This window comes from Miscanthus floridulus, chromosome 4 (assembly GCF_019320115.1).
Source record: "Miscanthus floridulus cultivar M001 chromosome 4, ASM1932011v1, whole genome shotgun sequence".
NCBI lineage: Eukaryota > Viridiplantae > Streptophyta > Magnoliopsida > Poales > Poaceae > Miscanthus > Miscanthus floridulus.
This window is the reverse complement of record NC_089583.1, coordinates 105647341-105669714: the sequence shown is the minus strand read 5'-3', so window position 1 is coordinate 105669714 and position 22374 is coordinate 105647341. Positions and strand designations below refer to the sequence as shown.

Below are 22374 nucleotides of genomic sequence, written 5' to 3'. Positions count from 1 at the left end.
TGATTTGTTTTTTTTTTCATGAGTCACCGTTTTGACCGTTCGATCTAGATCCAACGGTCCAGATCTGCGCCCTTCTCTCTCTTTCGCTTTCATCCATCGTCCTTCCTCGACGCCCGAGTGCCCGACGCCTCCGCCACCACCGCCTGCGAACCTCCCGCGGCCTCCGACGCTGCTAACCGCTCGACGTCCCGCCACCTCCACAGCCCAAACGCTGTCTCCCACCACCCGGCTGGGCGCTCCTTCAGTCTCCACCGCCGGGCCGGCGAGCTCCCGGCGACTTCTCTAAGCCCGGAGGCCTCAGGTAAGGTAACCCCCCAAATTCAAATCTTAGTGTAAATCATGGTGACTGATCACTTGCAAATTCTCAGTCACTTGAAGAGGAGTAAAACTCAGATGTTCAACACGGTGCCCATGGAATGATTCAAAGACGGCACCGCTGCCCGCGTGTTACAGCCTACAGCCTTCGCCTTCGTCTTGCACATCTCTTTCACAATGACGAGCTCTCTCCTGTCCTAGGGTTTAGGGTTTAGACTCAAACCCCTTCTCCAAGACCCACCATGGCCTCCGCATCTCGAGTAAGCCACAGCCTCTCCTTTTCTCCGTGCAAAATCTAGTGTCGCAATTTGTCTCTGAATCATGTTTTCTCCGGCCCATCACACGGTCCGGTATCGGGGGGAAATTTTGCGGTTGGATGGGTTCCTTCTACTCATAACACTCTAAGAAATAAGATGATGTGTTGCATTCATTTTAAGTGATATTTGGCACCTTGGTTTTTTAGGTGAGGCTTGGCACTCTAGTCCCCCTTACCGAGGACAATGCTGGCTCATCGAACGGATCTGTATCAAGCGTCCCCATATTCCAGGGGTCCAATGTAGTCGGGAGGGACCATTTGGTTGTCGTCGACAAGAGGATCAGCCGCAAGCATCTGAGCCTCCACACCTCCATTGATGGCTCCATTGAAGTAGTAGTGGTATGAAAAAAATGTGGGGGATTGTTGATGGTGCCACATCATTGAACGTATTTATGTCTTTATTTGTTGAATGTAATGGTGCCACATCATTGTGGCCCCGTTCACGTGCCCTTAAACCCGGCTTGATCCGCTTATTTTTTCATCCGGAATAGTGTTTTCCTCTCACAGATTCCTTCAGATTCCTCCAGAATTCCTCCAAGCGAACGGATTTCGATGGCTTTTGATTGAGGAGATAAGAAGTTGTATAAGTTCTATGTTAATGGATTTTCAGGAAGGTTCACACCAATGTTTTCAGGACGGCTGGTCGAGCCTGGTCGCCTAGGGACCGTCCAGGACGATTAGTCGTTGTCCAGGACGATTAATCGACCCTGGACGAGTCCCCTGGTCGTCCCCTACATATGGGGACTGATATATACCATATATATATATTATATAGTTATATACAATATACTTCCATCCAGGGTCTCAAGATTTAGCCTTCCGATTGGGATCTTTGGCTTCAGCAACCATTTCTGGAGACAGTTTTGCTAGGGCCTTCTCAACAAGAGATGCAACATTTGAAGTAGCAGCAGCCTGTGCGCCTGCAGCAGCAGCCGCAAGGAAGAGAGAGAGGGCAGCTGGAAGGGAGGGAGGAGCAGCTGGGAACCGGAAGGGAGGAGAGGAGGAGAGGGAGCTGCAGAACTACAGCAATGGAGGCGGCTGCTACAGCTGGACAGGAGAGGTGAGAAGAGTGCGTGTGTTCTGTTGACTTGTGAGTGAGAGGCTGAGGGGGTGAGGGGTAGGAAAGAAGAGAAGCCCTAATGGGCTTGGGCCAAAACATAAGACAGCTAGCTAGGCCCAACTCTGGGATGAAGCCCACTCTCTGGCTGGATGGCCACACAGCCTGGACGGACGATTAATCGCGACTGGATGACGACTAATCGGACGACCAGGTTTCTGGACGGTCTAGACGAGTCGGAGGCCCTGGTCGAGTAGCTAAGACCGTCCAGGACGATTAGTCGCGACTAGTTGCGATTAATCGGACGTCCTTATAACATTGGTCCACACCCTATAATGGTGCGATCGAAGGGGCAGAGGTTGAAGGTTTGTGCTAAAGAGAGAGCCAAGATTGCACATGGCGATGTCCTAGAACTGATTCCTGGTGACTATTTTGTGAAGTATGTGGACATGGGTGATGAACATAACAGTTCTGTACCAATCAGGTGCATTTGAGCGACTTAAAGAAGGGTAAGAGGCATAGTGAGGAAGATAGTGTAGCAGTCAAGAGGAATAGACAGATTATGGAAGATGAGGCTTTGGCAAGAACACTACAGGTTAGCTAATGTTCTATTTTTCTTTCCAATCCATTCGTGTACTGTTCGTTTGTCTGACAACAGGACAACACATGATATTAGTGATAATTATTTTGGAGTGTTTTCCTATTGTTATTAGCTGAATTTAATTGATTTGAGTGTCTGCTTAATTGGGGCAGTACTTGGATAACACTAAAACTAGTCTTAGTGAAAGATGTAGCAGGCATGAAAAACAAGGGACTTGCCAATGCTTACTTATTTTCGCTATTCCCTTTGTTGTGTTTATAAACTAGAAGCAGTTATTCCAAAACTGTTGGAACCATATAGATCAGGAGCTATCTTTTTATTTACTGGTACTGCTAACAGAAATAAAGTTATACATTAATCCAGTGTGCCTGAAATAACATGTCACAATGGGTGTATTTGAGTTATTATTGTTTTAGGTCTAAGTTCAATGATGAATATCTTGATCTAAGGTCTGCAAACGTATGTTTTTTTTTGGTAATATAGGATTTTATGCATTATTTTTCTTGCTCTGCAAAGTTCCAATGAAACATGAGTGCATGTATGGGTGACTTTGAGCTATGGGATGGTAGTTCCTTTTCCTTTTTGTGCACCTCACAAACAGTTTTCTATTTTTCCACTTATGAACTAAGAATGAAAGTGACGAGTGGAGTAATGAAGGAAGGCTGGAAAGGAAATTTAATAAAAAAAATTCTACCATAATCATAACACTACACATGAGTGTAAATGCTTGTGTTCGGTGTTAGTCGTTGAATTCTTACTCTTGGTAGTAGCAGAATTCTTACTCTCATCGAGAGAGGATGACACTAGGAGTTGGGGTAATTTTCTAGTTTATTTCTCACACAAATGTCATACCAACCTGAGGAGTTGGAGATACATATTTATAGGCTGCTAGCCAGCCAAGCATATGCCAAGATGCTAGTCTAAGATGCTAAGATGTTGTCCTAGATGCTAAGATGTTGTCCTAGTGGCAGCAACAGCCAGCAGCCCCACAAAGACCAGACCAGCCAGACTTATCCATTATCCATCATTCTCCGCCTAAGTCTTGTGCGTCGTCTTGTGGGAAAGTTGAACCATCCCGGTCCTCGAGCAGAGCTCAAGGAACTTGATCCTCCCAAGGGGCTTGGTGAGCAGGTCCGCAAGCTGGTCCTTGGTGTTGATGTAGCTCGGCTTGATGCTCCCTTTCTCCAAACAGCCTCGGATGAAGTGGTACCTCACCCGGATGTGCTTGTCGCGTTCATGGAAAATGGGGTTCTTTGCTAGGGCCAGAGCGGACTTGCTGTCTACCCTGAGCTCCACCGCTCTAGTGTCTCTGCCGAGGAGATCACCAAGCAGTCGAGCGAGCCAGAGCGCCTGAGTCGAAGCGGTGGAGGCCACTATGTACTCGGCCTCGTAGCTGGACAGGGCCACCACCTGCTGCTTGACTGACTACCAGCTAACGAGGCACTTGCCGAGGAAGAAGAGGATCCCGCTCGTGCTCTTGCTGGTGTCGATGTCGCCGGCGTGGTCGCTGTCGCTGTACCTGACAAAGTGTGCCGCCCCAAGGCACCTAGGGTAGTAGAGGCCGTGATCGAGAGTCCCCGCAACGTAGCGGATGATCCTCTTCACAGCCTGCTGGTGCTCCGTCGTCAGTCGCTGCATGAACCGACTAACGTAGCCGACGGAGAATGCCAAGTCTGGCCGTGTGTGGGCGAGGTAGCGAAGGCTCCCCACAAGACGCCGGTACTGCGTAGCGTCCACCTCCTCCGTCGTGCTGTCGCGGCTCAGCTTCAGCCTCTCCTCCATCGGAGTGAGGGTTGGGTTGCAGTCGGTGAGCCCAGCTAGCTCAACGACGCGCTTGGCGTGGTGCCGGTGATCACCAAGTCGTCGACGTAGACACCCACTAGCAGAGCATTTCCTCCACTGCCCCGTCGGTAGATGGCCGCCTCGTGCGGGCTTTGCTCGAAGCCCATCCCCTTTAGCATGGAATCCAACTTAGCATTCCACGCCCTCGGTGCCTGCCGCAAGCCATAGAGGGCCTTGCGCAGGCGGAGCACCTTGCCCTCCTTGCCGGGGATCGCAAATCCCGGCGGCTGGTGCATGTAGACCTCCTCCTTCAAGTCGCCATTAAGGAACGCTGACTTGACGTCCATGTGATGAACACGCTAGCCCTCCTAGACAGCTAGCGCAAGGAGGAGTCGCACGGACTCCATCCGTGCCACGGGAGCAAAGGCGTCGTCGAAGTCGACCCCCTCCTGCTGCACGAAACCTCGTGCCACCAAGCGAGCCTTGTGCTTGATGATGGCGTCGGCTTCATCCCTCTTCAGCTTGTACACCCACTTAAGGGTGATCGCGCGGTGACCACGAGGAAGGTCAGCAAGCTCCCAGGTGCGGTTCTTCTCGACCGCATCCATCTCCAACTGCATCGCGGCGCGCCATGCCGCGTGTCTCTCGGCCTCTGCAAATGACCGAGGCTCGTCGTCGTCACACGCAAGGTGCAACTACGCCTCTAGGTCGTGAGGCACCGGTCCTGGCACCGGCTGGTCGCCGAGAAGGTTCTCCATCGTACGGTACCGCAACGGCTCGCCGTCGTGGTACGCATCGATGCGCTCCTCGTCGTGAGAGAGCGGAGTAGCGAGCTCAACCGGGCTGTGCTTGACACGAGCTGGTGTTGGAGTAGGCGTGCCCGGAGAGGTGCCTGTCGGTGCTGGAGTACGTGGCGGTACCGGCTATAGTGGAGCCGGCGAAGAACTCATCGCAGCCGAGGTCCTGGCTGGAGAGCGTGGTGCTGTCGGAGTAGCAGGCGCCGGGGTCGGTGGAGGCTCGGGGACTAGGGTAGACGCGCTCATCGAAGAAGAGTTGCCTACTCCCCCAGCTCTCTCGAAGTGGACGTACTCGACAATGAAGTCGTCGGAGCCGAGCCGTCGTCCACCGCCTTGTCCCACGCCCATCCTCGCCCTTCGTCGAACACAACGTCGCGCGCCGTGCGCACACGCTGTGTCTTCGGGTCGAGGATGCGGTAGGCCTTCGAGCCCTCCGCGTAGCCGATGAACACTCCCGGAGTGCTCCTGTCGTCGAGCTTGCTGATGTGGCCAAGCTCCTTGGCGAACGCGAGGCAGCTGAAGACCCACAAGTGGAGAGACCGCCGGCTTGCACCCATGCCAAGCCTCGTACGGCGTCCTGCTGTCGAACGCCTTGGTAGGCGAGCGGTTGAGGATGTAGACGGCCGACACCACCGCCTCTCCCCAGAAGACAGCCGGCATCCCCCTTTGCTTGAGAAGGGCCCGAGCCATCCCCACAACTGTCTGGTTGCGCCACTCGACAACGCCGTTCTGCTGTGGGCTGTACGGCGCGGAGTAGTGGCGCTGAATGCCCTCATCAGCGCAGTACGACGCAAATTCAGCCGCCGTGAATTCGCCGCCGTTGTCGGTGCATAGTACGCGTAGCTTGCGGCCGCACTCCACCTCCGCAGCAGCCTACGAGCGCCTGATGGCGTCCTCAGCCTCTCCCTTGCTGCCGAGGACCATCACCCACATGTAGCGGGAGAGGTCGTCGATGAGCAGTAGGAAGTAGCATCGTCCTCCCGGTGTCACCGGACCACACAAGTCCCCGTGCACAAGCTCGAGCCTCTCCTTGGCTCGAAAACTCGCCCACTGGGGAAAGGGGAGGGGAGTCGCCTCTGCTTCGTCAACACGCAGACGTTGCAGAGCTACTCCACATGGTCGAGGCACGGCAGGCCTCACACCATCTCTTGTGGCACTAAGCCGCTTCAGGGCCTCGAAGTGAAGGTGCCTGAAGCGCTCGTGCCACTGCCACGCTTCGTCGTCCCGACAAGCAGCGAGACAGAGGGGTTGTGCCACCTGCACGTTAAGGACATAATGTCGATTTGCGCTTCTAGTCACCTTGGCAAGAAGGCGATGACGGCGATCCCAAATCCTCATGACTCCATCCTCAACCACCATGCACGAACCGTTCTTATCCAGCTGTCCCAAGCTGATGATAGAGTTCCTCAATGCGGGGATGTAGTAGACTCCGGTGAGCAGCCTGTGCTCACCAGACACGGCGGTGAAGATGACGGATCCGACGCCCTTGATCTCCATGCCGGAGGCATCCCCAAACTTGACGGAGCCTTGAACGCTAGAGTCAAGCTCGGTGAAGAACTCCCATCGACCGGTCATGTGATGGGTGGCGCCGGTGTCGAGGCACCACCCGTCAGTCTTGTCGTTGCCGGAGCCATCACCGAGGAGGGCGTGTGCTTTTGGCTCGTCAAGGTGGAGAGCCGCTATGGCTGGTGCCGCTGGAGGTAGCTCGATGCTTGCATGTGCCATGAACAGAGCCGACTCCTCCGCCTGTGCGACATGGGCCTGGCCAGCGTGAAAGGTCATAATGGCTAGAGGGGGGTGAATAGCCTAATAAAAAATTTACAACAACACTTAACAAAATGGTTAGACAACTATGAGGCGAAGCAAGTGTTGCGCTAGCCTACTCAAAATGCAAGCCACCTACCACAATTCTAGTTTAGATAGTATCGATACACACAAGAGGTATGACACTACCCTATGTTAGTGTGCTCTTAAAGGCTAACTAAAGAGCCACACCAACCAACCAACCAAGCTCTCACAACTAGTTACACTAAAGAGCTTGTCAACTAGTTTGCAATAATGTAAAGAAAGCGATCAAGATAGTTATACCGCCGTGTAGAGGAGTGACCCAATCAATAACAAGGATGAATAACAATGAAGACCAATCACCCTCTGAATCAAAGGATGAACACAATGATTTTTACCGAGGTTCACTTGCTTGCCGGTAAGCTACTACTCGTTGTGGCGATTCACTCACTTGGAAGGTTTACGCGCTAATTGGCTTCACACGCCAAACCTTCAATAGGGTGCTGCACAATCAACATAAGATGAGGATCACATAAGCCACGAGCAATTCACTAAAGTACCTTTTGGCGCTCCGCCGGGGAAAGGTCAAGAACCCCTCACAATCACCACGATCGGAGCCGGAGACAATCACCACCCTCCACTCAACGACCCCTCGCTGCTCCAAGGCCGTCTATGTGGCGGCAACCACCAAGAGTAACAAGCGAAATCCGCAGCGAAACACGAACACCAAATGCCTCTAGATGCAATCACTCAAGCAATGCACTTGGATTCACTCCCAATCTCACTATGATGACGAATCAATGATGGAGATGAGTGGGAGGACTTTCGCTAGGCTCACAAGGTTACTATGTCAATGAAAATGGCCAAAGATGTGAGCCATAGCCGGCTATGGGGCTTAAATAGAAGCCCCCACGAAATAGAGCCGTTGTACCCCTTCACTGGGCACACTGCGCTCTGACCGGACGCTCCGATCCAACTGACCGGACCCTGGACTCAGCGTCCGGTTCACTGATGGACGCCACGTGTCACCAGCTTCAAGCAGTTGTTTGTCAAATTTCAACGGCTATGAAGCTGACCGTATGCTCCAGCAAAATTGACCGGACGCTGGAGCCTCAGCGTCCGGTCGAGTACAATAAGGGTCAAAAACCGGTTTTCCTCGACCAGACGCGTCCGGTCCACCTCGACCGGACACAACCCAGTGTTCGGTGGTAAACCCTAGCCACTGTACCGCCAGTCAGCACGACCGGACGCAGGCAGTCAGCGTCTGGTGCTTTTGGATCCAGCGTCCGGTCACTTGACTGACGCTAGCATCTCCTCCATTCTCTTCACCCTTGCTCAAGTGTGTTAACCACCAAGTGTATCACCTTGTGCACATGTGTTAGCATATTTTCACAAACATTTTCAAGGGTGTTAGCACTCCACTAGATCCCAAATGCATATACAATGAGTTAGAGCATCTAGTGGTACTTTGATAACCGAATTCCGATACGAGTTTCGCCCCTCTTAATAGTACGGCTATCAATCCTAAATGTGATCATTCTCTAAGTGTCTTGATCATCAAAGTAGAATAGCTCCTACAAATTATACCTTTGTCTTGAGCTTTTTGTTTTTCTCTTTCTTCTTTTCAAGTTTAAGCCCTTGATCATCGCCATGCCATCACTATTGTCATGTCATGATCTTCATTAGCGTCTCCACTTGAATTGTGCTACCTATCTCATGATCACTTGATAAACTAGGTCAGCACTTAGGGTTTCATCAATTCACCAAAACCAAACTAGAGCTTTCACCGCGTTGTTGCTGTCGACAGTCCTTGGCTCAATGGCCAAGCTGGCCAGCAGTTGCGGCAGGTGTCGCCTCGTGCCGGCTTGTGCCTGCCGGCGGCGTCGCCCTGGGCGCCTCCGCGGGCATCACCCTCAGCACGTCCTCGCACCCCAGCCTGGGCGTCTCTGCGCGCCTTGCGCGGCTTGCCACGCTTGCGACCGCCCGTCGCGGAAGAAGGCTCCCCTTTCTTTCGGTCACCTTAGCTGGCAAGCCACTGCTCCCGAGTGAGAAGGAGCTTCCCGCCAGTGGTGATGGGCCTCAAGAGAGACTGTGGCTCATCGCTGTCGACGATCTTGAGGCGACCTATCACCTCCTCGATCGACATCGTGGAGAGATCCAGCAGAGACTCGATCGAGCGAGCCATCTGCTTGTACTTCTCGGGGACGCAGCGGAAGAGCTTTTCAACAGCTCTCTCCTCGCCGTAGGTGTCATCGCCGAACTGTACCATCTTCTGCAACAGAGTGTTGAGACGGAGAGCAAAGTTATCAACGTCCTCACCTGGCTTGAAGGCCAGGTTCTCCCACTCCTTGCGAAGTGCCTGCAGTGTGGACTTGCGGGCGCGGTCGCTGCCGATGCGTGCCGCAGCGATGGCGTCCCAAGCCTCCTTGACAGTTCGCTTGTTGGTAAGCAAGAACTGCATCTCGGGCGGGACTGCAGCGATGAGGGCATCCAGCGCCCGTCGATCTAGGTCGTAGTCGACGTCGCCGTACCGGACTGCCTCCCACATGTGCCGCACTTGGAGCTTTACCCTCATCACCACAGCCCACTCGACGTAGTTGGTCTTAGTGAGGGTAGGCCACCCACTGCCGGGGCCGACGTCCCTGACGACAGCCTGGAGCCCGTGGTAACCACGGTACCGATCCGAGGAGAAAGAGCCACGCTGCCTGTGAAGGCCGCGCTCTCCGTCGACCCGTCCGCCACCGTCGCCGTGCGCGCCTCCTCCAGGAGCGCCGCCGGCGCGTCCGCGCTTGTCTGGGCTGCCGCCGCGCTCGTGGGCGTGCGCGGCTGCCCACTGCGCCGCCCGCGCTCGTCTTGCCTCCCTTCCCAGCAACTCGAGGTCCGCGTCGGCGTTGTCGTCAGCAGAAACGGAGCTGCTGATGCTGCCGCGCAGGGCCTCGACCTCTGCTGCCGCCGCACGCGCTGCATTCGCCGCCGTCGCTGCTTCCGCCTCCGCTCTGGCTGCTGCCAGCTCCGCCGCTGCTAGCCTCGACACCCTTGCTGCCGCCGCAGCGGTCTCTGCCGCCGCTCGCACGCGTTCCTCTGCCGCGGCAAGTTTGGCCTCCTGCCCACGCCGCGTGCTCGAGGCGACCGAGCGCTGAGACTATCCTGCGGACATGACGCGCTACCGGGGGGCTGCTGCGTGGGGAGAGGGCTGCTTCAGACGAGCTGCGCAGAGGGAGAGGAGTGAGCAGGAGCGGCCGGAGCTGCTGCTCCTAGCTGGGGCTGTTGCGAGGCTGGGAAAGAAAATGAGCAGGAGATGCTCAGGCTACAGGATAATACGGCTCCGATACCAGTTGTTAGTCGCTGAATTCTTACTCTTGGTAGTAGCAGAATTCTTACTCTCATCGAGAGAGGATGACACTAGGAGTTGGGGCAATTTTCTGGTTTATTTCTCACACAAATGCCATGCGAACCTAAGGGGTTGGGGATACATATTTATAGGCTGCTAGCCAGCCAAGTATATGCCAAGATGCTAGTCTAAGATACTAAGATGCTGTCCTCTAAGATGTTGTCCTAGATGCTAAGATGTTGTCCTTGTGGTAGCAACAGCCAGCAGCCCCACAAAGACCAGACCAGCCAGACTTATCCATCATTCGGAACACGATTGATAATTTGTTTCCTTTCTGTGCATACACGTGCTCTGTGCACCTTTCCTTGCTGAATAGTAGAGTTCACTTGTATATTGGCAGATGAGCTTTCCTTGTGTAAAATCACCATGCACCATCAAATTATGTTGTGTCCTATCTAAACAGGAAAGCTTCGCAGAAGACAACACAGCTGTTTCTGGCATGACTTAAAAAAAAGGGCGTACCCAGTGTAGAGAGCTCCCGCTCTGTGCGGGGTCTGGGGAAGGGTGTCAGTGGCAAGCCTTACCCTCGCCTGTGCAATACGAGGAGACCGCGACTCGAACCCGGGACCTTCCGGTCACAGGCGGTAAGACTACCGCTTGCACCAGGCCCGCCCTTCTGTTTCTGGCATGACTTCTGGCCAAAAAATAAGTTCACATGACAGTGCTGGTTCTTCTGGAAGAAATAATGAGAGAACACACTCTGTTGGTCCTTTGAAAGATATGCTCCCATTGACTTTTCGGCTCATGCGTGTCCAAGGTCTTCCATCATGGACTAACACTTCCTCAGTTAGCATTCAAGATGTCATTCAGGTATTGCTCATTTATCCAGCACGAACTCTTTGATAGAATATGTTTGACCAATTCAAACGTTTGCTAGTGACGTAACTGTTGCATAAGAACCAATTCCTACCTTTTAAATAGCCCATGAAAGAACTTTTGTGCATTATGCTCTCCTTACCATCACTGATTCACTGTGCTCAAGTGGAACCTGTGATGCAAATACAAAAAAAAGCACTTCTGTGCTGCAATGTTCAATTATTTACTGGCGTACTGCACATTTCTTTCATGTTATTGTATTTAATAATGTACTGGGCCTTTCTTCCATGTTATTTCAGAACCAGTTCTTGAAGAAATGCAATATGCTTACATTGCCTAATTCGCTAAGAAGTATAGTAGATTTTACTTCTTACATCTGAATGGATTCTTAGGGTGAAGTGCTTCTTGCTGTACTCTCAAATTACATGGTGGACATTGACTGGTTGCGTACTGGTAAGTTTGTTATAAGTGTATAAGGATGTCTATTTTCCAAATAGCTGATTTTATCAAATTTTAGCTGTTCATTTTTCAAAATAAAAGAGAACCTTGTGTTCGTACAAAAATGAAACATTGAAGCCATCTATGTGGGCAATGTGGTATATATTGTTATCATGCTCTATAGTGAAACACATTTGTTCAACTTAATATAATTTACAAATGTTTTATTTGTACTGCACTACTGCTCATCAATATATTGGTGGTAGTTTGAACATGTCTCCTCATAATTTTTTTTACTGTAAATTGCCACATTTCTCGCTTACTTAGCTTCACTACAGATAGATTTTCTCCCAATGCTTTTTCTATGGTGGACTATCATATTTATTATGACTTTTAAGTGTGTGGTAGCAAGTCCCCAGGTACTAGTTGCAAACTCAGATAGTCAGATTTGAGCTAAAATCATCTGTTCCTAGATTTTTTTCCCCTTCCCTCCGGATCGGGCTGTGTGTAATTTTGTTCAGCCAGCTGGCAATTTGAGTTCTAGCTGGAGTATAAACTATGAAATACTTGCCTGCAAGATAAGTAATATACATCATGCATTGTCACCAAAGAGTGGGCCTATTATTCTTATAAAAGGACAGCAGGGCACTAAACAGTGAACTATGCAGCTGATGAAAGTGCAAACCAGACAGATACATTAAGAGATACAGCCAGGCAAAGTCAACCAGAAATATTATTCCATGCAAACCTTTAGAGCATCTTGGCTTCCAATCGAACAGCGCTGATGTATTCAAGAAACGGTCGATAACACTTGTCTTGCAATCATGCGTACACCCATTTAGCATCCATCATTCAAAGCCCTGAAACCGGGATCATTCAGAGATCTTAAATCAAATGAAGATTGACCAATTAATATTACAGCCAGTTCAGATATCTGAATCTTAACCAATTAACAACAGTTTTAAAATGAGATCTTAACATTTTTGTTAGATGTAAGGAGACTACAGATACCTATCTGGAAAAACGAGAGACAGAATCAACTAGAAGTCAAGAAAGTCAGATGGATAGTGGGGTTAGGAGCTTGCCCCTGTCCATATCTGGAGTCTGGACAGTTGGAGATGTGGCAGGATGGAAATAGAGGGAAGTCTAGCACCATCAAGGTAGTGCTTGATAATGAGGATGGCAAACTGGCCAGAAAGTGAGTGGTTAGAAATTCGGTCACATCAACTGGCTGTCAGTGAGTGCAGATGAGGATAAAGCAACAGTGTGAAGCTAACTGTGAGTCCAACTGCATTAGTAGTGGTTGCGGTACCATTGGACGCTGGAGCTGGTGCTGAGACCGTGGAGGCTTGTGCTGGGCTACTGTACTTGAGGGAGCAAGGGATGTATCTGAAGTTGGTTATTTGTTGTGTCACATGAGCCAACAAGAGAAGTAGTTAGGAATGTGGCAATATAAGGCTAGCCTTTACATGAAGATTACCTTTATATATAGTGGACGTGGTTAATTTCTTTCAAATACAGTGCATTTGCCTGTGTTCGAACTGCAAATGCCACAAAACCTCTTCCCACCTGTGGTTCTTAGCTGCTCAAATTGCTGTTATATTTTGCTTCTGGAAAAGTCAACCGAATAGGCAATTATAAGTCTATAAGTTGTGCTGAGATTATTAATGTTCAATATGCTACATAGTGATATATCAATGTTCTGCCTTTTATCATTATTTACATAACTTATTTTTTATTTAATATTAATTAGATACCCATCGTGCAGCGTGCCCAAGTTTGAGGAAGGTTCCACATGTCCTGGTTCTACATGGACAAGATGGTGCTTCATTAGAGCTGTTCGGCTTACCACATATTCGGCTTGTTCGGCTTCTTTTTTCAGTCGGAACAGTGTTTTTCTCTCACAACAATTCAGCCGGAACAGTGTTTTTCAGCCAGTTTCAGCCAAGTTTCAGACCAGCGAACGGGGCCATAAAGGTTGCAAAATGTTGAAAAACTGTTTGTTATCTTTACTTTCATTTTCTCATTTTCATGTTGATGATTGGTTGACAGAAACTGAAGCCTGCAAATTGGATCCTCCACAAACCTCCACTCCAAATTTCATTTGGAACACATCATTCTAAGGCCATGTTGCTGGTATATCCTTAAGGAATTCGAATTGTTGTGCACACAGCGAATTTGATACATGTTGATTGGAATTACAAAAGTCAGGGACTATGGATGCAAGATTTTCCCTGGAAAGACACAAATGATATGAATAAAAAAGTTCCCTTTGAGAATGATCTAGTTGATTATCTCAGTGCGCTTAAGGTAACAGGGTGTTTTCTGTGTCCTATCATTAATCTTTTAAAATTTGAATATCTTTCCTGTTTTTTTTTTTTCTCAAACACACAGGAGACCCGTATCTTTGTATTAATAGAGAGAAAGAAATACAAACAACCCACTTTGTCTTGCTTAGGAGAATAAAAGGGGTTGAGGCTCAGGTTTAGATAAATTATACAATCACTGGAAAATTAAAAAGGACACGGCCAAAGCAAAGCTACTTTAAACTAGCCCTCAACCTGACCTAATCCTAGATCCTGGAGTTTACGAACTCCATCAAATTCCAAAAGTTTCAGATCTTCAAAGAACAGGCTGAGGTCTTAAAAATTATCGTTGGAAATTTTAAAACTGACATTTTATTGATCATGTCAGAAGGAAAAAAGTTGATAATGTTTATGTGTATTTTTTTGACACTTCCAATTGACACAATAACTTGTGTTTTTATGCACTCAACTACTCTTAACAAAAAGTTTGCGTTAAAGAAATAGCTTATGAATATTGTGCCTTTCCAGACAGCTGAATGATTACTTGAAGAAAAGTAAGTGAAAATTCACCGTGACTTAAATACTGTTGAATATTAAAATACGGAAACTTTTTGTTGGAGTGGAAGTCATGAATTGTTGGAACATATAGATGGCCCTTGTCATATATGTCGTTATAAGCAGTAAAGCATGCTTGGAAGATGCCTTCAACAAGTTAAAGAATGTTTCTATGATCACGAGATATAATCTGACTTCTCTTTTAAAGATGTTCTTCTGAAATAAGTTCTGTTCTTGTTCTCCAACCCATCCTAGCATAATCTTTGGAATTGTCTAGATTATGTTAGTTCCCTCTTTTTGTTCATTTTGCTACTGCTTGCCTTATACAATCTGTTTGTTTCCCCTGTAGTTGCAGTTTGTTTAAACTCATATTATCTATTTTAGGTAGTAAAGTGAATTTCACTTCATGACAATGCAGTGGCCTGAGTTCAGGGTAAATCTCCCCGAGGTTGGTGATGTTAACATCAATGCAGCATTCTTTAGGAAATTTGACTATAGAAATTCAATGGTTAGTACAATTTGAACCTCAAAGTTGCTTCAAACTTACATAGTTACATGCAGTGCTGAACGACTAGTTTCCTGTTTTCTCTCTCAACTAGGCTGACATGAAAATGAAATGAATAACCAAAGCGATATTTGTCACATGCAATGAAGTTAGCACTTAGCACTTCTGTCAAAATGTCATTTGGTGTTATAGCAAGTTTCTACGCATAGCTTGATAAACACTGGAAACATGGCAGTTTATTAATCATGTGTTTATTGGCACTGAATTTGTTATTATGTGCATTAATTGATGAACTGCTTGACAAGCAAGGTTCTTATCATGCCAAATGAATTGCATATTCTGTTATTTAGTGCATCCTTTGGCCGTGTATAGTACAAAATATTCATTTAGAGGAAGAAATTCCATGTTCATTCATAAAAATGTGCTACATATTTCTAATCCATTTTGGTCCACTTCTTTCCATCAACACACATTTATGTTAGATATATATGGTGTATAGCATATTTTCCTCTTTGTGTAAGGGCTTAGATGCATATATGCCCAACTCATGTACATGTTTGGGTCGTTGCCCCTAGGAAAGTAGTGAGCTTCATTCCTTCAAACATGGTACCAGAGCCTAGGATCTAGGGCTTACCTCGCTCTCTCGCGCGCTCTTCCCGTTGCGCTTGCCTGGAGCTCTGCCGCCCGTCGGCTCTCTCCCTCGCGTGCTCTTCCCGTTGCACGCTCCGTAGCTGGGCGTGGCCTCGCCGTCGCGCGCTCTCCGTGGCCGGGCGCGGTCCCGCCATCGCGCGCCCTCTGCGGCCGGCGCGGCCCCGCCGTCGCGCGTCCTCCGTGGCCCCATCGCTGGGCGCCCCGCCGCAGCGCGCCCTTCCTCCGCTGCTCTGCTGGGCGTGGCTCTGCTCTGCGGCTGTCCGTTCGAGTGCTCTGTTTTTCTCTGTTCTCGCACGCGCCCTTGCTCCGCTCTTCCCACGCGCGCGCTCGATTCTGCGCGCTCATCTCCCGCGCCCCTCTCGCATCCTTTGTTGCTTGCTCTGTTTTAGATTAGGTTAAAAAAAAGGAAGAAGAGTCAGATCCCGCTTTGCTGCTGCTGTTTTTCTGCTTTTCTGGAGAAAGAAAGATGGCATCTCCTCCTGTTCCTCCCTCTGGAGGCGCTCAAATCCCGCGTTGTCCAGTGATTTTCGATGGCACCAATTATCATGACTGGGTTCCACATATGCGGTGGCATATGCGTGGTCTCCGACTCTAGGAGTTTCTTAGTGGTGAGCTACCTTGTCCAGCATTGCCGGATCGTCCAGTGCAGCCAGTGATTCCTCCAGAAATATCTGAAGAGGAACAAAAAAAAGTTGTGCGAAGCTTATGATGATGATATGGCCTCTTACATGTCTCATTTTCGGGCTTATCGGACTTGGTTGGATGAAGATGCTCGTGCTGGGGCTGTTCTTGTTGCTAGTATGGAAAAGCATCTGGCAGGAGAGGTTATTCGGCTTGATCATGCTGCTCAGATGTGGGCTGTTCTTCGTCAGCGCTATGAGCCCTCTAGTCAGTCCACTTATATTGCCGCCCTACGTCAAGAACAACTGTTGCAGCAGGGTGATAGTTCAGTTGAGGATTTCTTTCGACAGCTATCTGCAATATGGCGTGAGCTTGACACTCGTAGTCCTCAGTTGTCTCCGGACACTTGTGACTCCTGCAGGAAGCAACAAAGCCACCTCGAGCTTCGTCGCACCTATGACTTCCTGACTCGTCTGCGTGCTGAGTTTGAGCCCCTTCGTGCTCAATTACTTGCTCGTGAGCCGTGTCTGTCTTTGATGGAGGCTCTTGCTGCTGTTCGTAATGAGGAGACTCGTCTTCGTTCTGCTGGTCTACTTCAGTCGACGTCCTCCTCAGTTCTGGCTGCTCGGTCTAGAATTCTTGGTTCTCCTCCCAAAGTGCCTGCTTCAGCAGCCTCTGGCGGCTCGGGGACTCGCAACTCAGGTGGCCTTCATTGTAAGCACTATGGCAGAGATGGACATGATGAGGATCATTGTTACAAGAAGAAGAGGCAGGCTCAGTCTCAGTCTCGTCGAGGTGGGCGTTCCTCACATGCTCAGTCTCAGCATCCTGATGCACAGCAGGAGATACTCATGTTACTTCGTCGTCTTGCTGTTCCTCCACCTACTAGAGCTTCTGGTTCTGTCACTACTGGAGATGCTGGTTCTGTCACTCCTGCCCCAGTACTCTCTGCTACTACTTCTCAGTCTTTTATTGAGAGACCACCATCCACTTCAGGTATCTTGCCATGGATTCTTGATTCTAGTGCTTCTTTTCATATGACACCTGATATTACCTCTCTTTCTTCTATTTGCTCTCCTTCCATTCCTCTCACTGTTCAAACTATTGATGGCTCATCTCTTTCGGTTGTTGGTCGTGGCACTCTTTCTTCTTCTTCATTTCATGTTCCTAATGTTTCTTATGTTCCTGATTTGACCATGCAACTTATTTCTGCTGGCCAGCTCACTGATCATGGTTGTCGTGTTATTTTTTATTCTGACTCTTGCCGTGTTCAGGATCTCAGCACGGGTCTCCTAATTGGTACTGGCCCTCGCTGCCGTGATTCTCCGCATCTCTGGGAACTCGATTGGCTTCGTCTTCCTTCTGCTGCCTCTACCGGTCTTGTGAGCTCTGCTTCTCCTGCATCGGCTTCTTCCTCTTTTGCTCAGTGGCATCATCGCCTGGGACATCTATGTGGTTCCCTGCTTATCCGCTCTTGTCCGTCATGGTGTTCTAGAAAATGTCTCTGGTGATGTTTCTTTAGATCAGTGTCAGGGTTGTAAGCTTGGCAAACAGATCCAGCTTCCATATCCCTCTAGTGGGTCTATGTCACAATGTCCTTTTGATCTTGTTCATTCAGATGTATGGGGTCCTGCACCTTTTGTTTCAAAAGGGGGTCATCAATATTATGTCATATTTATCGATGATTTCTCTCACTTCACATGGGTGTATTTCATGAAACATCGTAATGAGGTGTTATCCATATATAAAACTTTTGCTCAGATGATTCGCACTCATTTTGATGCTCCTATCCGTGTTTTTCGGGCTGACTCTGCCAGGGAATATCTTTCGGGTGCTCTTCGCCAATTTCTTTCTGAGCAAGGGACTCTCACAATTTTCTTGTCCTGGTGCGCACGCTCAGAATGGTGTTGCTGAGCGTAAACATCGTCACCTTCTTGAAACTGCTCGTGCTCTTATGATTGCTTCCTCGGTCCCACCTCATTTCTAGGCTGAAGCAATCTCCACTGCCACCTATTTAACCAACATTCAACCCTCATCTGCTCTTAAAGGTGGCATCCCATATGAGCGCCTTTTTGGACATCCACCTGATTACTCTAGTCTTCGCCTTTTTGGATGTCTGTGCTATGTTCTTCTTGCTCCTCGTGAACGCACTAAACTCACCCATCAATCTGTTGAGTGTGTTTTCTTAGGCTATAGTGCTGAGCACAAGGGCTATCGTTGTTGGGACCCGACTGCTCGTCGTATGCGGATCTCTCGGGACATTACTTTTGATGAGTCTCGTTCCTTCTATCCTCGGCCCTCCTCTGATGTTTCTCCTCAGGCCGTTGTTGAGCCTCTGTCCTTCTTGACTTTTCGTGATACACCTATCTCCATTGTGCTTCTTCCTTCGTCACCATCTCCACCTCCTAAACCATCTTCACCTCCTCCACCTTCTCCTCCGTTGCCCTCTGAGTCGTCTTCACATGCTCCTCGGTCCATTTATGATTCCAAACCTCCCGTGATTCACACCTACAGTCGTCGGCTCCTGGATTCCTCGCCTCCTGTTGAGTTGCCTTCTGATGTCTCCTCTCCTGCTGAGCCATCTTCGGTTGATGATTCTTTATCTCAGCCCTCCTCTCATTATAATCTTCGCGATCGTAGCTCACTGAAGCCTCTTGATAGGTATGGTTTTGCTAGCACTGTCTTTTCTGAGCCGGCCACATACCATGATGCCATTTGTCATCCTGAATGGCAACTAGCCATGGCTGAGGAGATTGCTGCTCTTGAGCGCACTGGCACTTGGGACCTTGTCCCTCTTCCTTCTCATGCTTGTCCCATCAAGTGCAAGTGGGTTTATAAGATCAAGACTCGCTCTGATGGCTCTCTCGAGCGTTATAAGGCTCATCTTGTTGCTCGTGGTTTTTAGCAAGAGTATGGTCGTGATTATGATGAGACATTTGCTCCTGTGGCTCACATGACCACTGTTCGCACTCTCCTTGCTGTGGCCTCTGTTCGTGCTTGGTCCATTTCTCAACTTGATGTCAAAAATGCCTTCCTTAATGGTGAACTCTGTGAGGAGGTCTACATGCGACCACCTCCTGGGTATCTTGTTCCTGATGGCATGGTTTGTCGTCTCCGTCGCTCTCTTTATGGTCTAAAACAAGCTCCTCGTGCTTGGTTTCAGCGCTTTGCCTCTATGATCATTGCTGCTGGTTTTCCCCAAGCAATCATGACCCTGCCTTGTTTATTCACACATCCCCTCGTGGTCGCACTCTTCTTCTTTATGTTGATGATATGATTATCACTGGTGATGATTCTGAGTATATTGCCTTTGTCAAGGCACGCCTCAGCGAGCAGTTTCTTATGTCTGATCTTGGTCCTCTTCGTTATTTCCTTGGGATTGAGGTCTCTTCCACCTCTGATGGCATTTACTTATCCTAAGAAAAAATACATTCAGGATCTTCTTGCTCGCTCTTGCCTCACTGATCATCGCACTGTTGAGACTCCCATCGAGCTTAATCTTCAGCTCCGTGCTACTGATCGTAAACCTCTCACCGATCCCACTCGGTATCATCATATTGTTGGGAGTCTTGTCTATCTAGCTGTGGCCCGTCCTGATATCTCATATGCTGTGCACATTCTTAGTCAATTTGTTTCTTCTCCCACTCATGTCCATTATAGCCATCTTCTTCGTGTCTTGCGTTATCTTCGTGGGACCATTACTCGTCGTCTATTCTTCCCGCGTTCTAGCTCTTTTCAACTCCAAGCCTACTCTGATGCTACTTGGGCTAGTGACTCTGATCGTCACTCTCTTTCTGCCTATTGTATTTTTCTTGGTGGCTCTCTCATTGCTTGGAAGACAAACAAGCAGACCGCGGTCTCTTGTTCGAGTGCAGAGGCTGAGTTGTGAGCTATAGCTCTTGCGACAGCAGAGGTTACTTGGCTTCGATGGTTACTTGAGGATTTCGGTGTTTCAGTTTCTATGCCCACTCCTCTTCTGTCTGATAGTACCAATGCTATCAATATAGCTCGTGATCCTGTGAAGCATGAGCTCACCAAGCATATTGGAGTTGATGCATATTACACTCGGGCTCAGGTGCAGGATGATGTCATTGCTCTTCGCTATGTGCCCTCCGAGCTCCAGGTGGTTGATTTCTTCACCAAGGCGCAGACGTGAGTTCAACATCATTCTTTCTCTCCAAACTCAGTGTTTGTGATTCACCCTGAGTTTGAGGGGGGGTGTGTTAGATATATATGGTGTATAGTATATTTTCCTTTTTGTGTAAGGGCTTAGATGCATATATGCCCAACTCATGTACATGTTTGGGTCGTTGCCCCTAGGAAAGTAGTGAGCTTCATTCCTTCAAACAATTTAACCCATCCTCTTTTGCTAGTTTATCCATTATTAGTCAGTCTTAATTGATTTAAATCATTCACAGGTCAGGTTGATTGGATCGGTTCCTGGTTATCATGTGGGCCCCAATATTAGAAGGTGGGGCCATATGAAGCTTAGGAATGTTCTCGATGAAATCACGTTTGATAAACAATTTTGCGAGTCCCCTCTGATTTATCAGGTACCTTTTTTCATTTATCCATTTTTAGAGCATGCAACTTTGAAAAAAGTGGTGGTAAAACTAATGTATATGGATATTAAGTGCCTAAGGTACAACTTGAAACACTGGGACAGAACGTATATGGATAAAAAAAATTATACATAGATATTCTGGTAAAAAAAACTAATGTATATGGATAAAATTTTAGATGGCTCATTGGGACAGAACGATGGCTCAGGGTATACATGTACCACCGCACCACCGTGTTTTTTTTACCAGAATAGCATAACGCATAGCCATGATTGAAAGACTGGCACATGGTGTTCAGGACCTTTAATTAAGTGCCTAAGGTTAGTGAGCTCATCCGAGCGCGTCAATCGAGCCATCGAGATAAGCGATCTTAAAAGGGGATGTGCTCTCTCCTAAAAGGACACAGTCTACACGATCTTAACAGTGGATAAGCTTGGACGTACAGAGCATACGCTCCAATACTTAGCGCGCGTTTGAGCATCCGTCACTCTCTTCCACTCGGATCAGAGTCCGACCGGGCTTCTAACACCCCCATTTTTATTCCTTACTCATTTGTAACCCCACAGCAAACTCCGAGCACCTGGGCTCAGGAATAAAGTCACCGACCAACTGAAACTGGATGTAGGGCATGTTGCCTGAACCAGTATAAATCCTGTGTCATCGCGTGCTAAGCCACATCCGATCACAGCGCACGGCAAAAATATAAATATTTACTTATCGGCCACATTTCGCACCAACAGAACATTATTCAGCCTTTAAGATCTAGCCAAGAATAGTTTACTACGTGTTGCACACCTCATAGAATCATCGCATATGCCCCATCATTTGACCTCTTTTCATCTAGGTGTATTATTCTTGCCCCAAACGCTCCAATCAATACCGCAATTTTCATGCACGGAAAAGAGCCACTCAAGCCGGGTAATTGCTAATCGTTCCTCCATTGTCACTTAAAAGTTGCTGGGAAAATTTACCTCCATCACGGCTTGATTTTTACATGCATGTTCAGATGGCATCGCCCTTGGCAAGACGATCAAGACCAAGCTGGTCACTCTTTGCTGGAAAGGTGACGAAGAGGATGCATCTATTGTGAGATTACCTGTGCCATACCAGCTTCCTCCACAACCTTATGGCACACAAGGTTAGTCATTCCCTTGACCGTAGGTATGGTTTATTCTCAATAATAATTATTAATAATAATATTCTTAAAGGCTATAAGTTCTTTTGCTTTCAGATGTCCCTTGGTCATGGGATCGGAGGTACACAAAGAAGGATGTGTATGGTTCCATCTGTCCACGACATGGCTAGCTAGTAGATACGCATACGCTCCTGTTTGTCTTTATTATTTATCCCAAAAAAAGACGATTCCTAACCCTGTTACTGTTCGGGTCGGTGTGAACCATCGGCAAGGTAGGGCATGATTCCTCTCGTCCCGTGACCCTGCTTTCATGGCCACTCGTCGACCATCAGTGGCGACAATGGTGGGCACTGTAGGATGCGATATTTTCGAAGCATTGATTGATGCGTGAACAAAATGCCATTGGTTAGCTTGCTACCGCGGTGTTTATACATGCACATAGCTGTCCTGGTCGAATTTATTCCGCACAAAATATCGTTATATATGCTCCTGTAAAAGAACGATCTAAATTGCAGGTTCGTACTCGCCAGCACTTGCATACCCTGAGTCGATTCTGGATTTCTTGCGGCCATCGTTGCCTTTGTTAGTCTACGTCGATTCCTTATCATGATCACCCTAAGTCCAAACAGCTGAAGCGAAAATTTGTCGGCCCTCACGGACTACCCGAGCCATTCAACCGAACCAACTCGGCCGTCAGCGCACGGCTCGTTGGGCACCGTCCGCGTCCGATTGTACCATTTC

The 22374-nt window shown here is 48.5% G+C and overlaps 1 protein-coding gene across 9 annotated transcripts; it reads left to right on the top strand.

Moving 5' to 3' along the window:
- The first annotated feature begins 15 nt into the window (after positions 1-15).
- Positions 16-22072, top strand: LOC136550226 (tyrosyl-DNA phosphodiesterase 1-like). 9 transcript variants are annotated; one of them, XM_066541723.1, is made up of 13 exons: positions 17-301; positions 369-575; positions 779-970; positions 1139-2283; positions 10448-10854; positions 11253-11313; positions 13067-13275; positions 13351-13608; positions 14544-14667; positions 20355-20489; positions 21343-21416; positions 21505-21636; positions 21730-22072. In XM_066541723.1, exons 5-8 carry the CDS (start codon positions 10672-10674, stop codon positions 13444-13446), a joined length of 549 nt encoding a protein of 182 aa, XP_066397820.1. In that variant the 5' UTR covers positions 17-301; positions 369-575; positions 779-970; positions 1139-2283; positions 10448-10671; the 3' UTR covers positions 13447-13608; positions 14544-14667; positions 20355-20489; positions 21343-21416; positions 21505-21636; positions 21730-22072. The 9 variants fall into 9 exon arrangements, with proteins under 9 accessions (XP_066397824.1, XP_066397821.1, XP_066397820.1 ...); XM_066541727.1 differs by having other exon boundaries at positions 16-301; positions 779-2283; positions 11160-11313; positions 14578-14607; XM_066541724.1 differs by having other exon boundaries at positions 16-301; positions 779-2283; positions 11160-11313; positions 14578-14667.
- The last annotated feature ends 302 nt before the right edge of the window (positions 22073-22374 follow it).

Excerpts from the sequence above, each read along its gene's own strand:
- LOC136550226 (XM_066541723.1), top strand. The coding sequence starts at position 10,672 with ATGACTTCTGGCCAAAAAATAAGTTCACATGACAGTGCTGGTTCTTCT. Across the intron at positions 11,314-13,066 it reads CATTGACTGGTTGCGTACTG|CGTGCCCAAGTTTGAGGAAG; the intron begins GTAAGTTTGTTA and ends CCCATCGTGCAG. Across the intron at positions 13,276-13,350 it reads CAGCGAACGGGGCCATAAAG|AAACTGAAGCCTGCAAATTG; the intron begins GTTGCAAAATGT and ends ATTGGTTGACAG.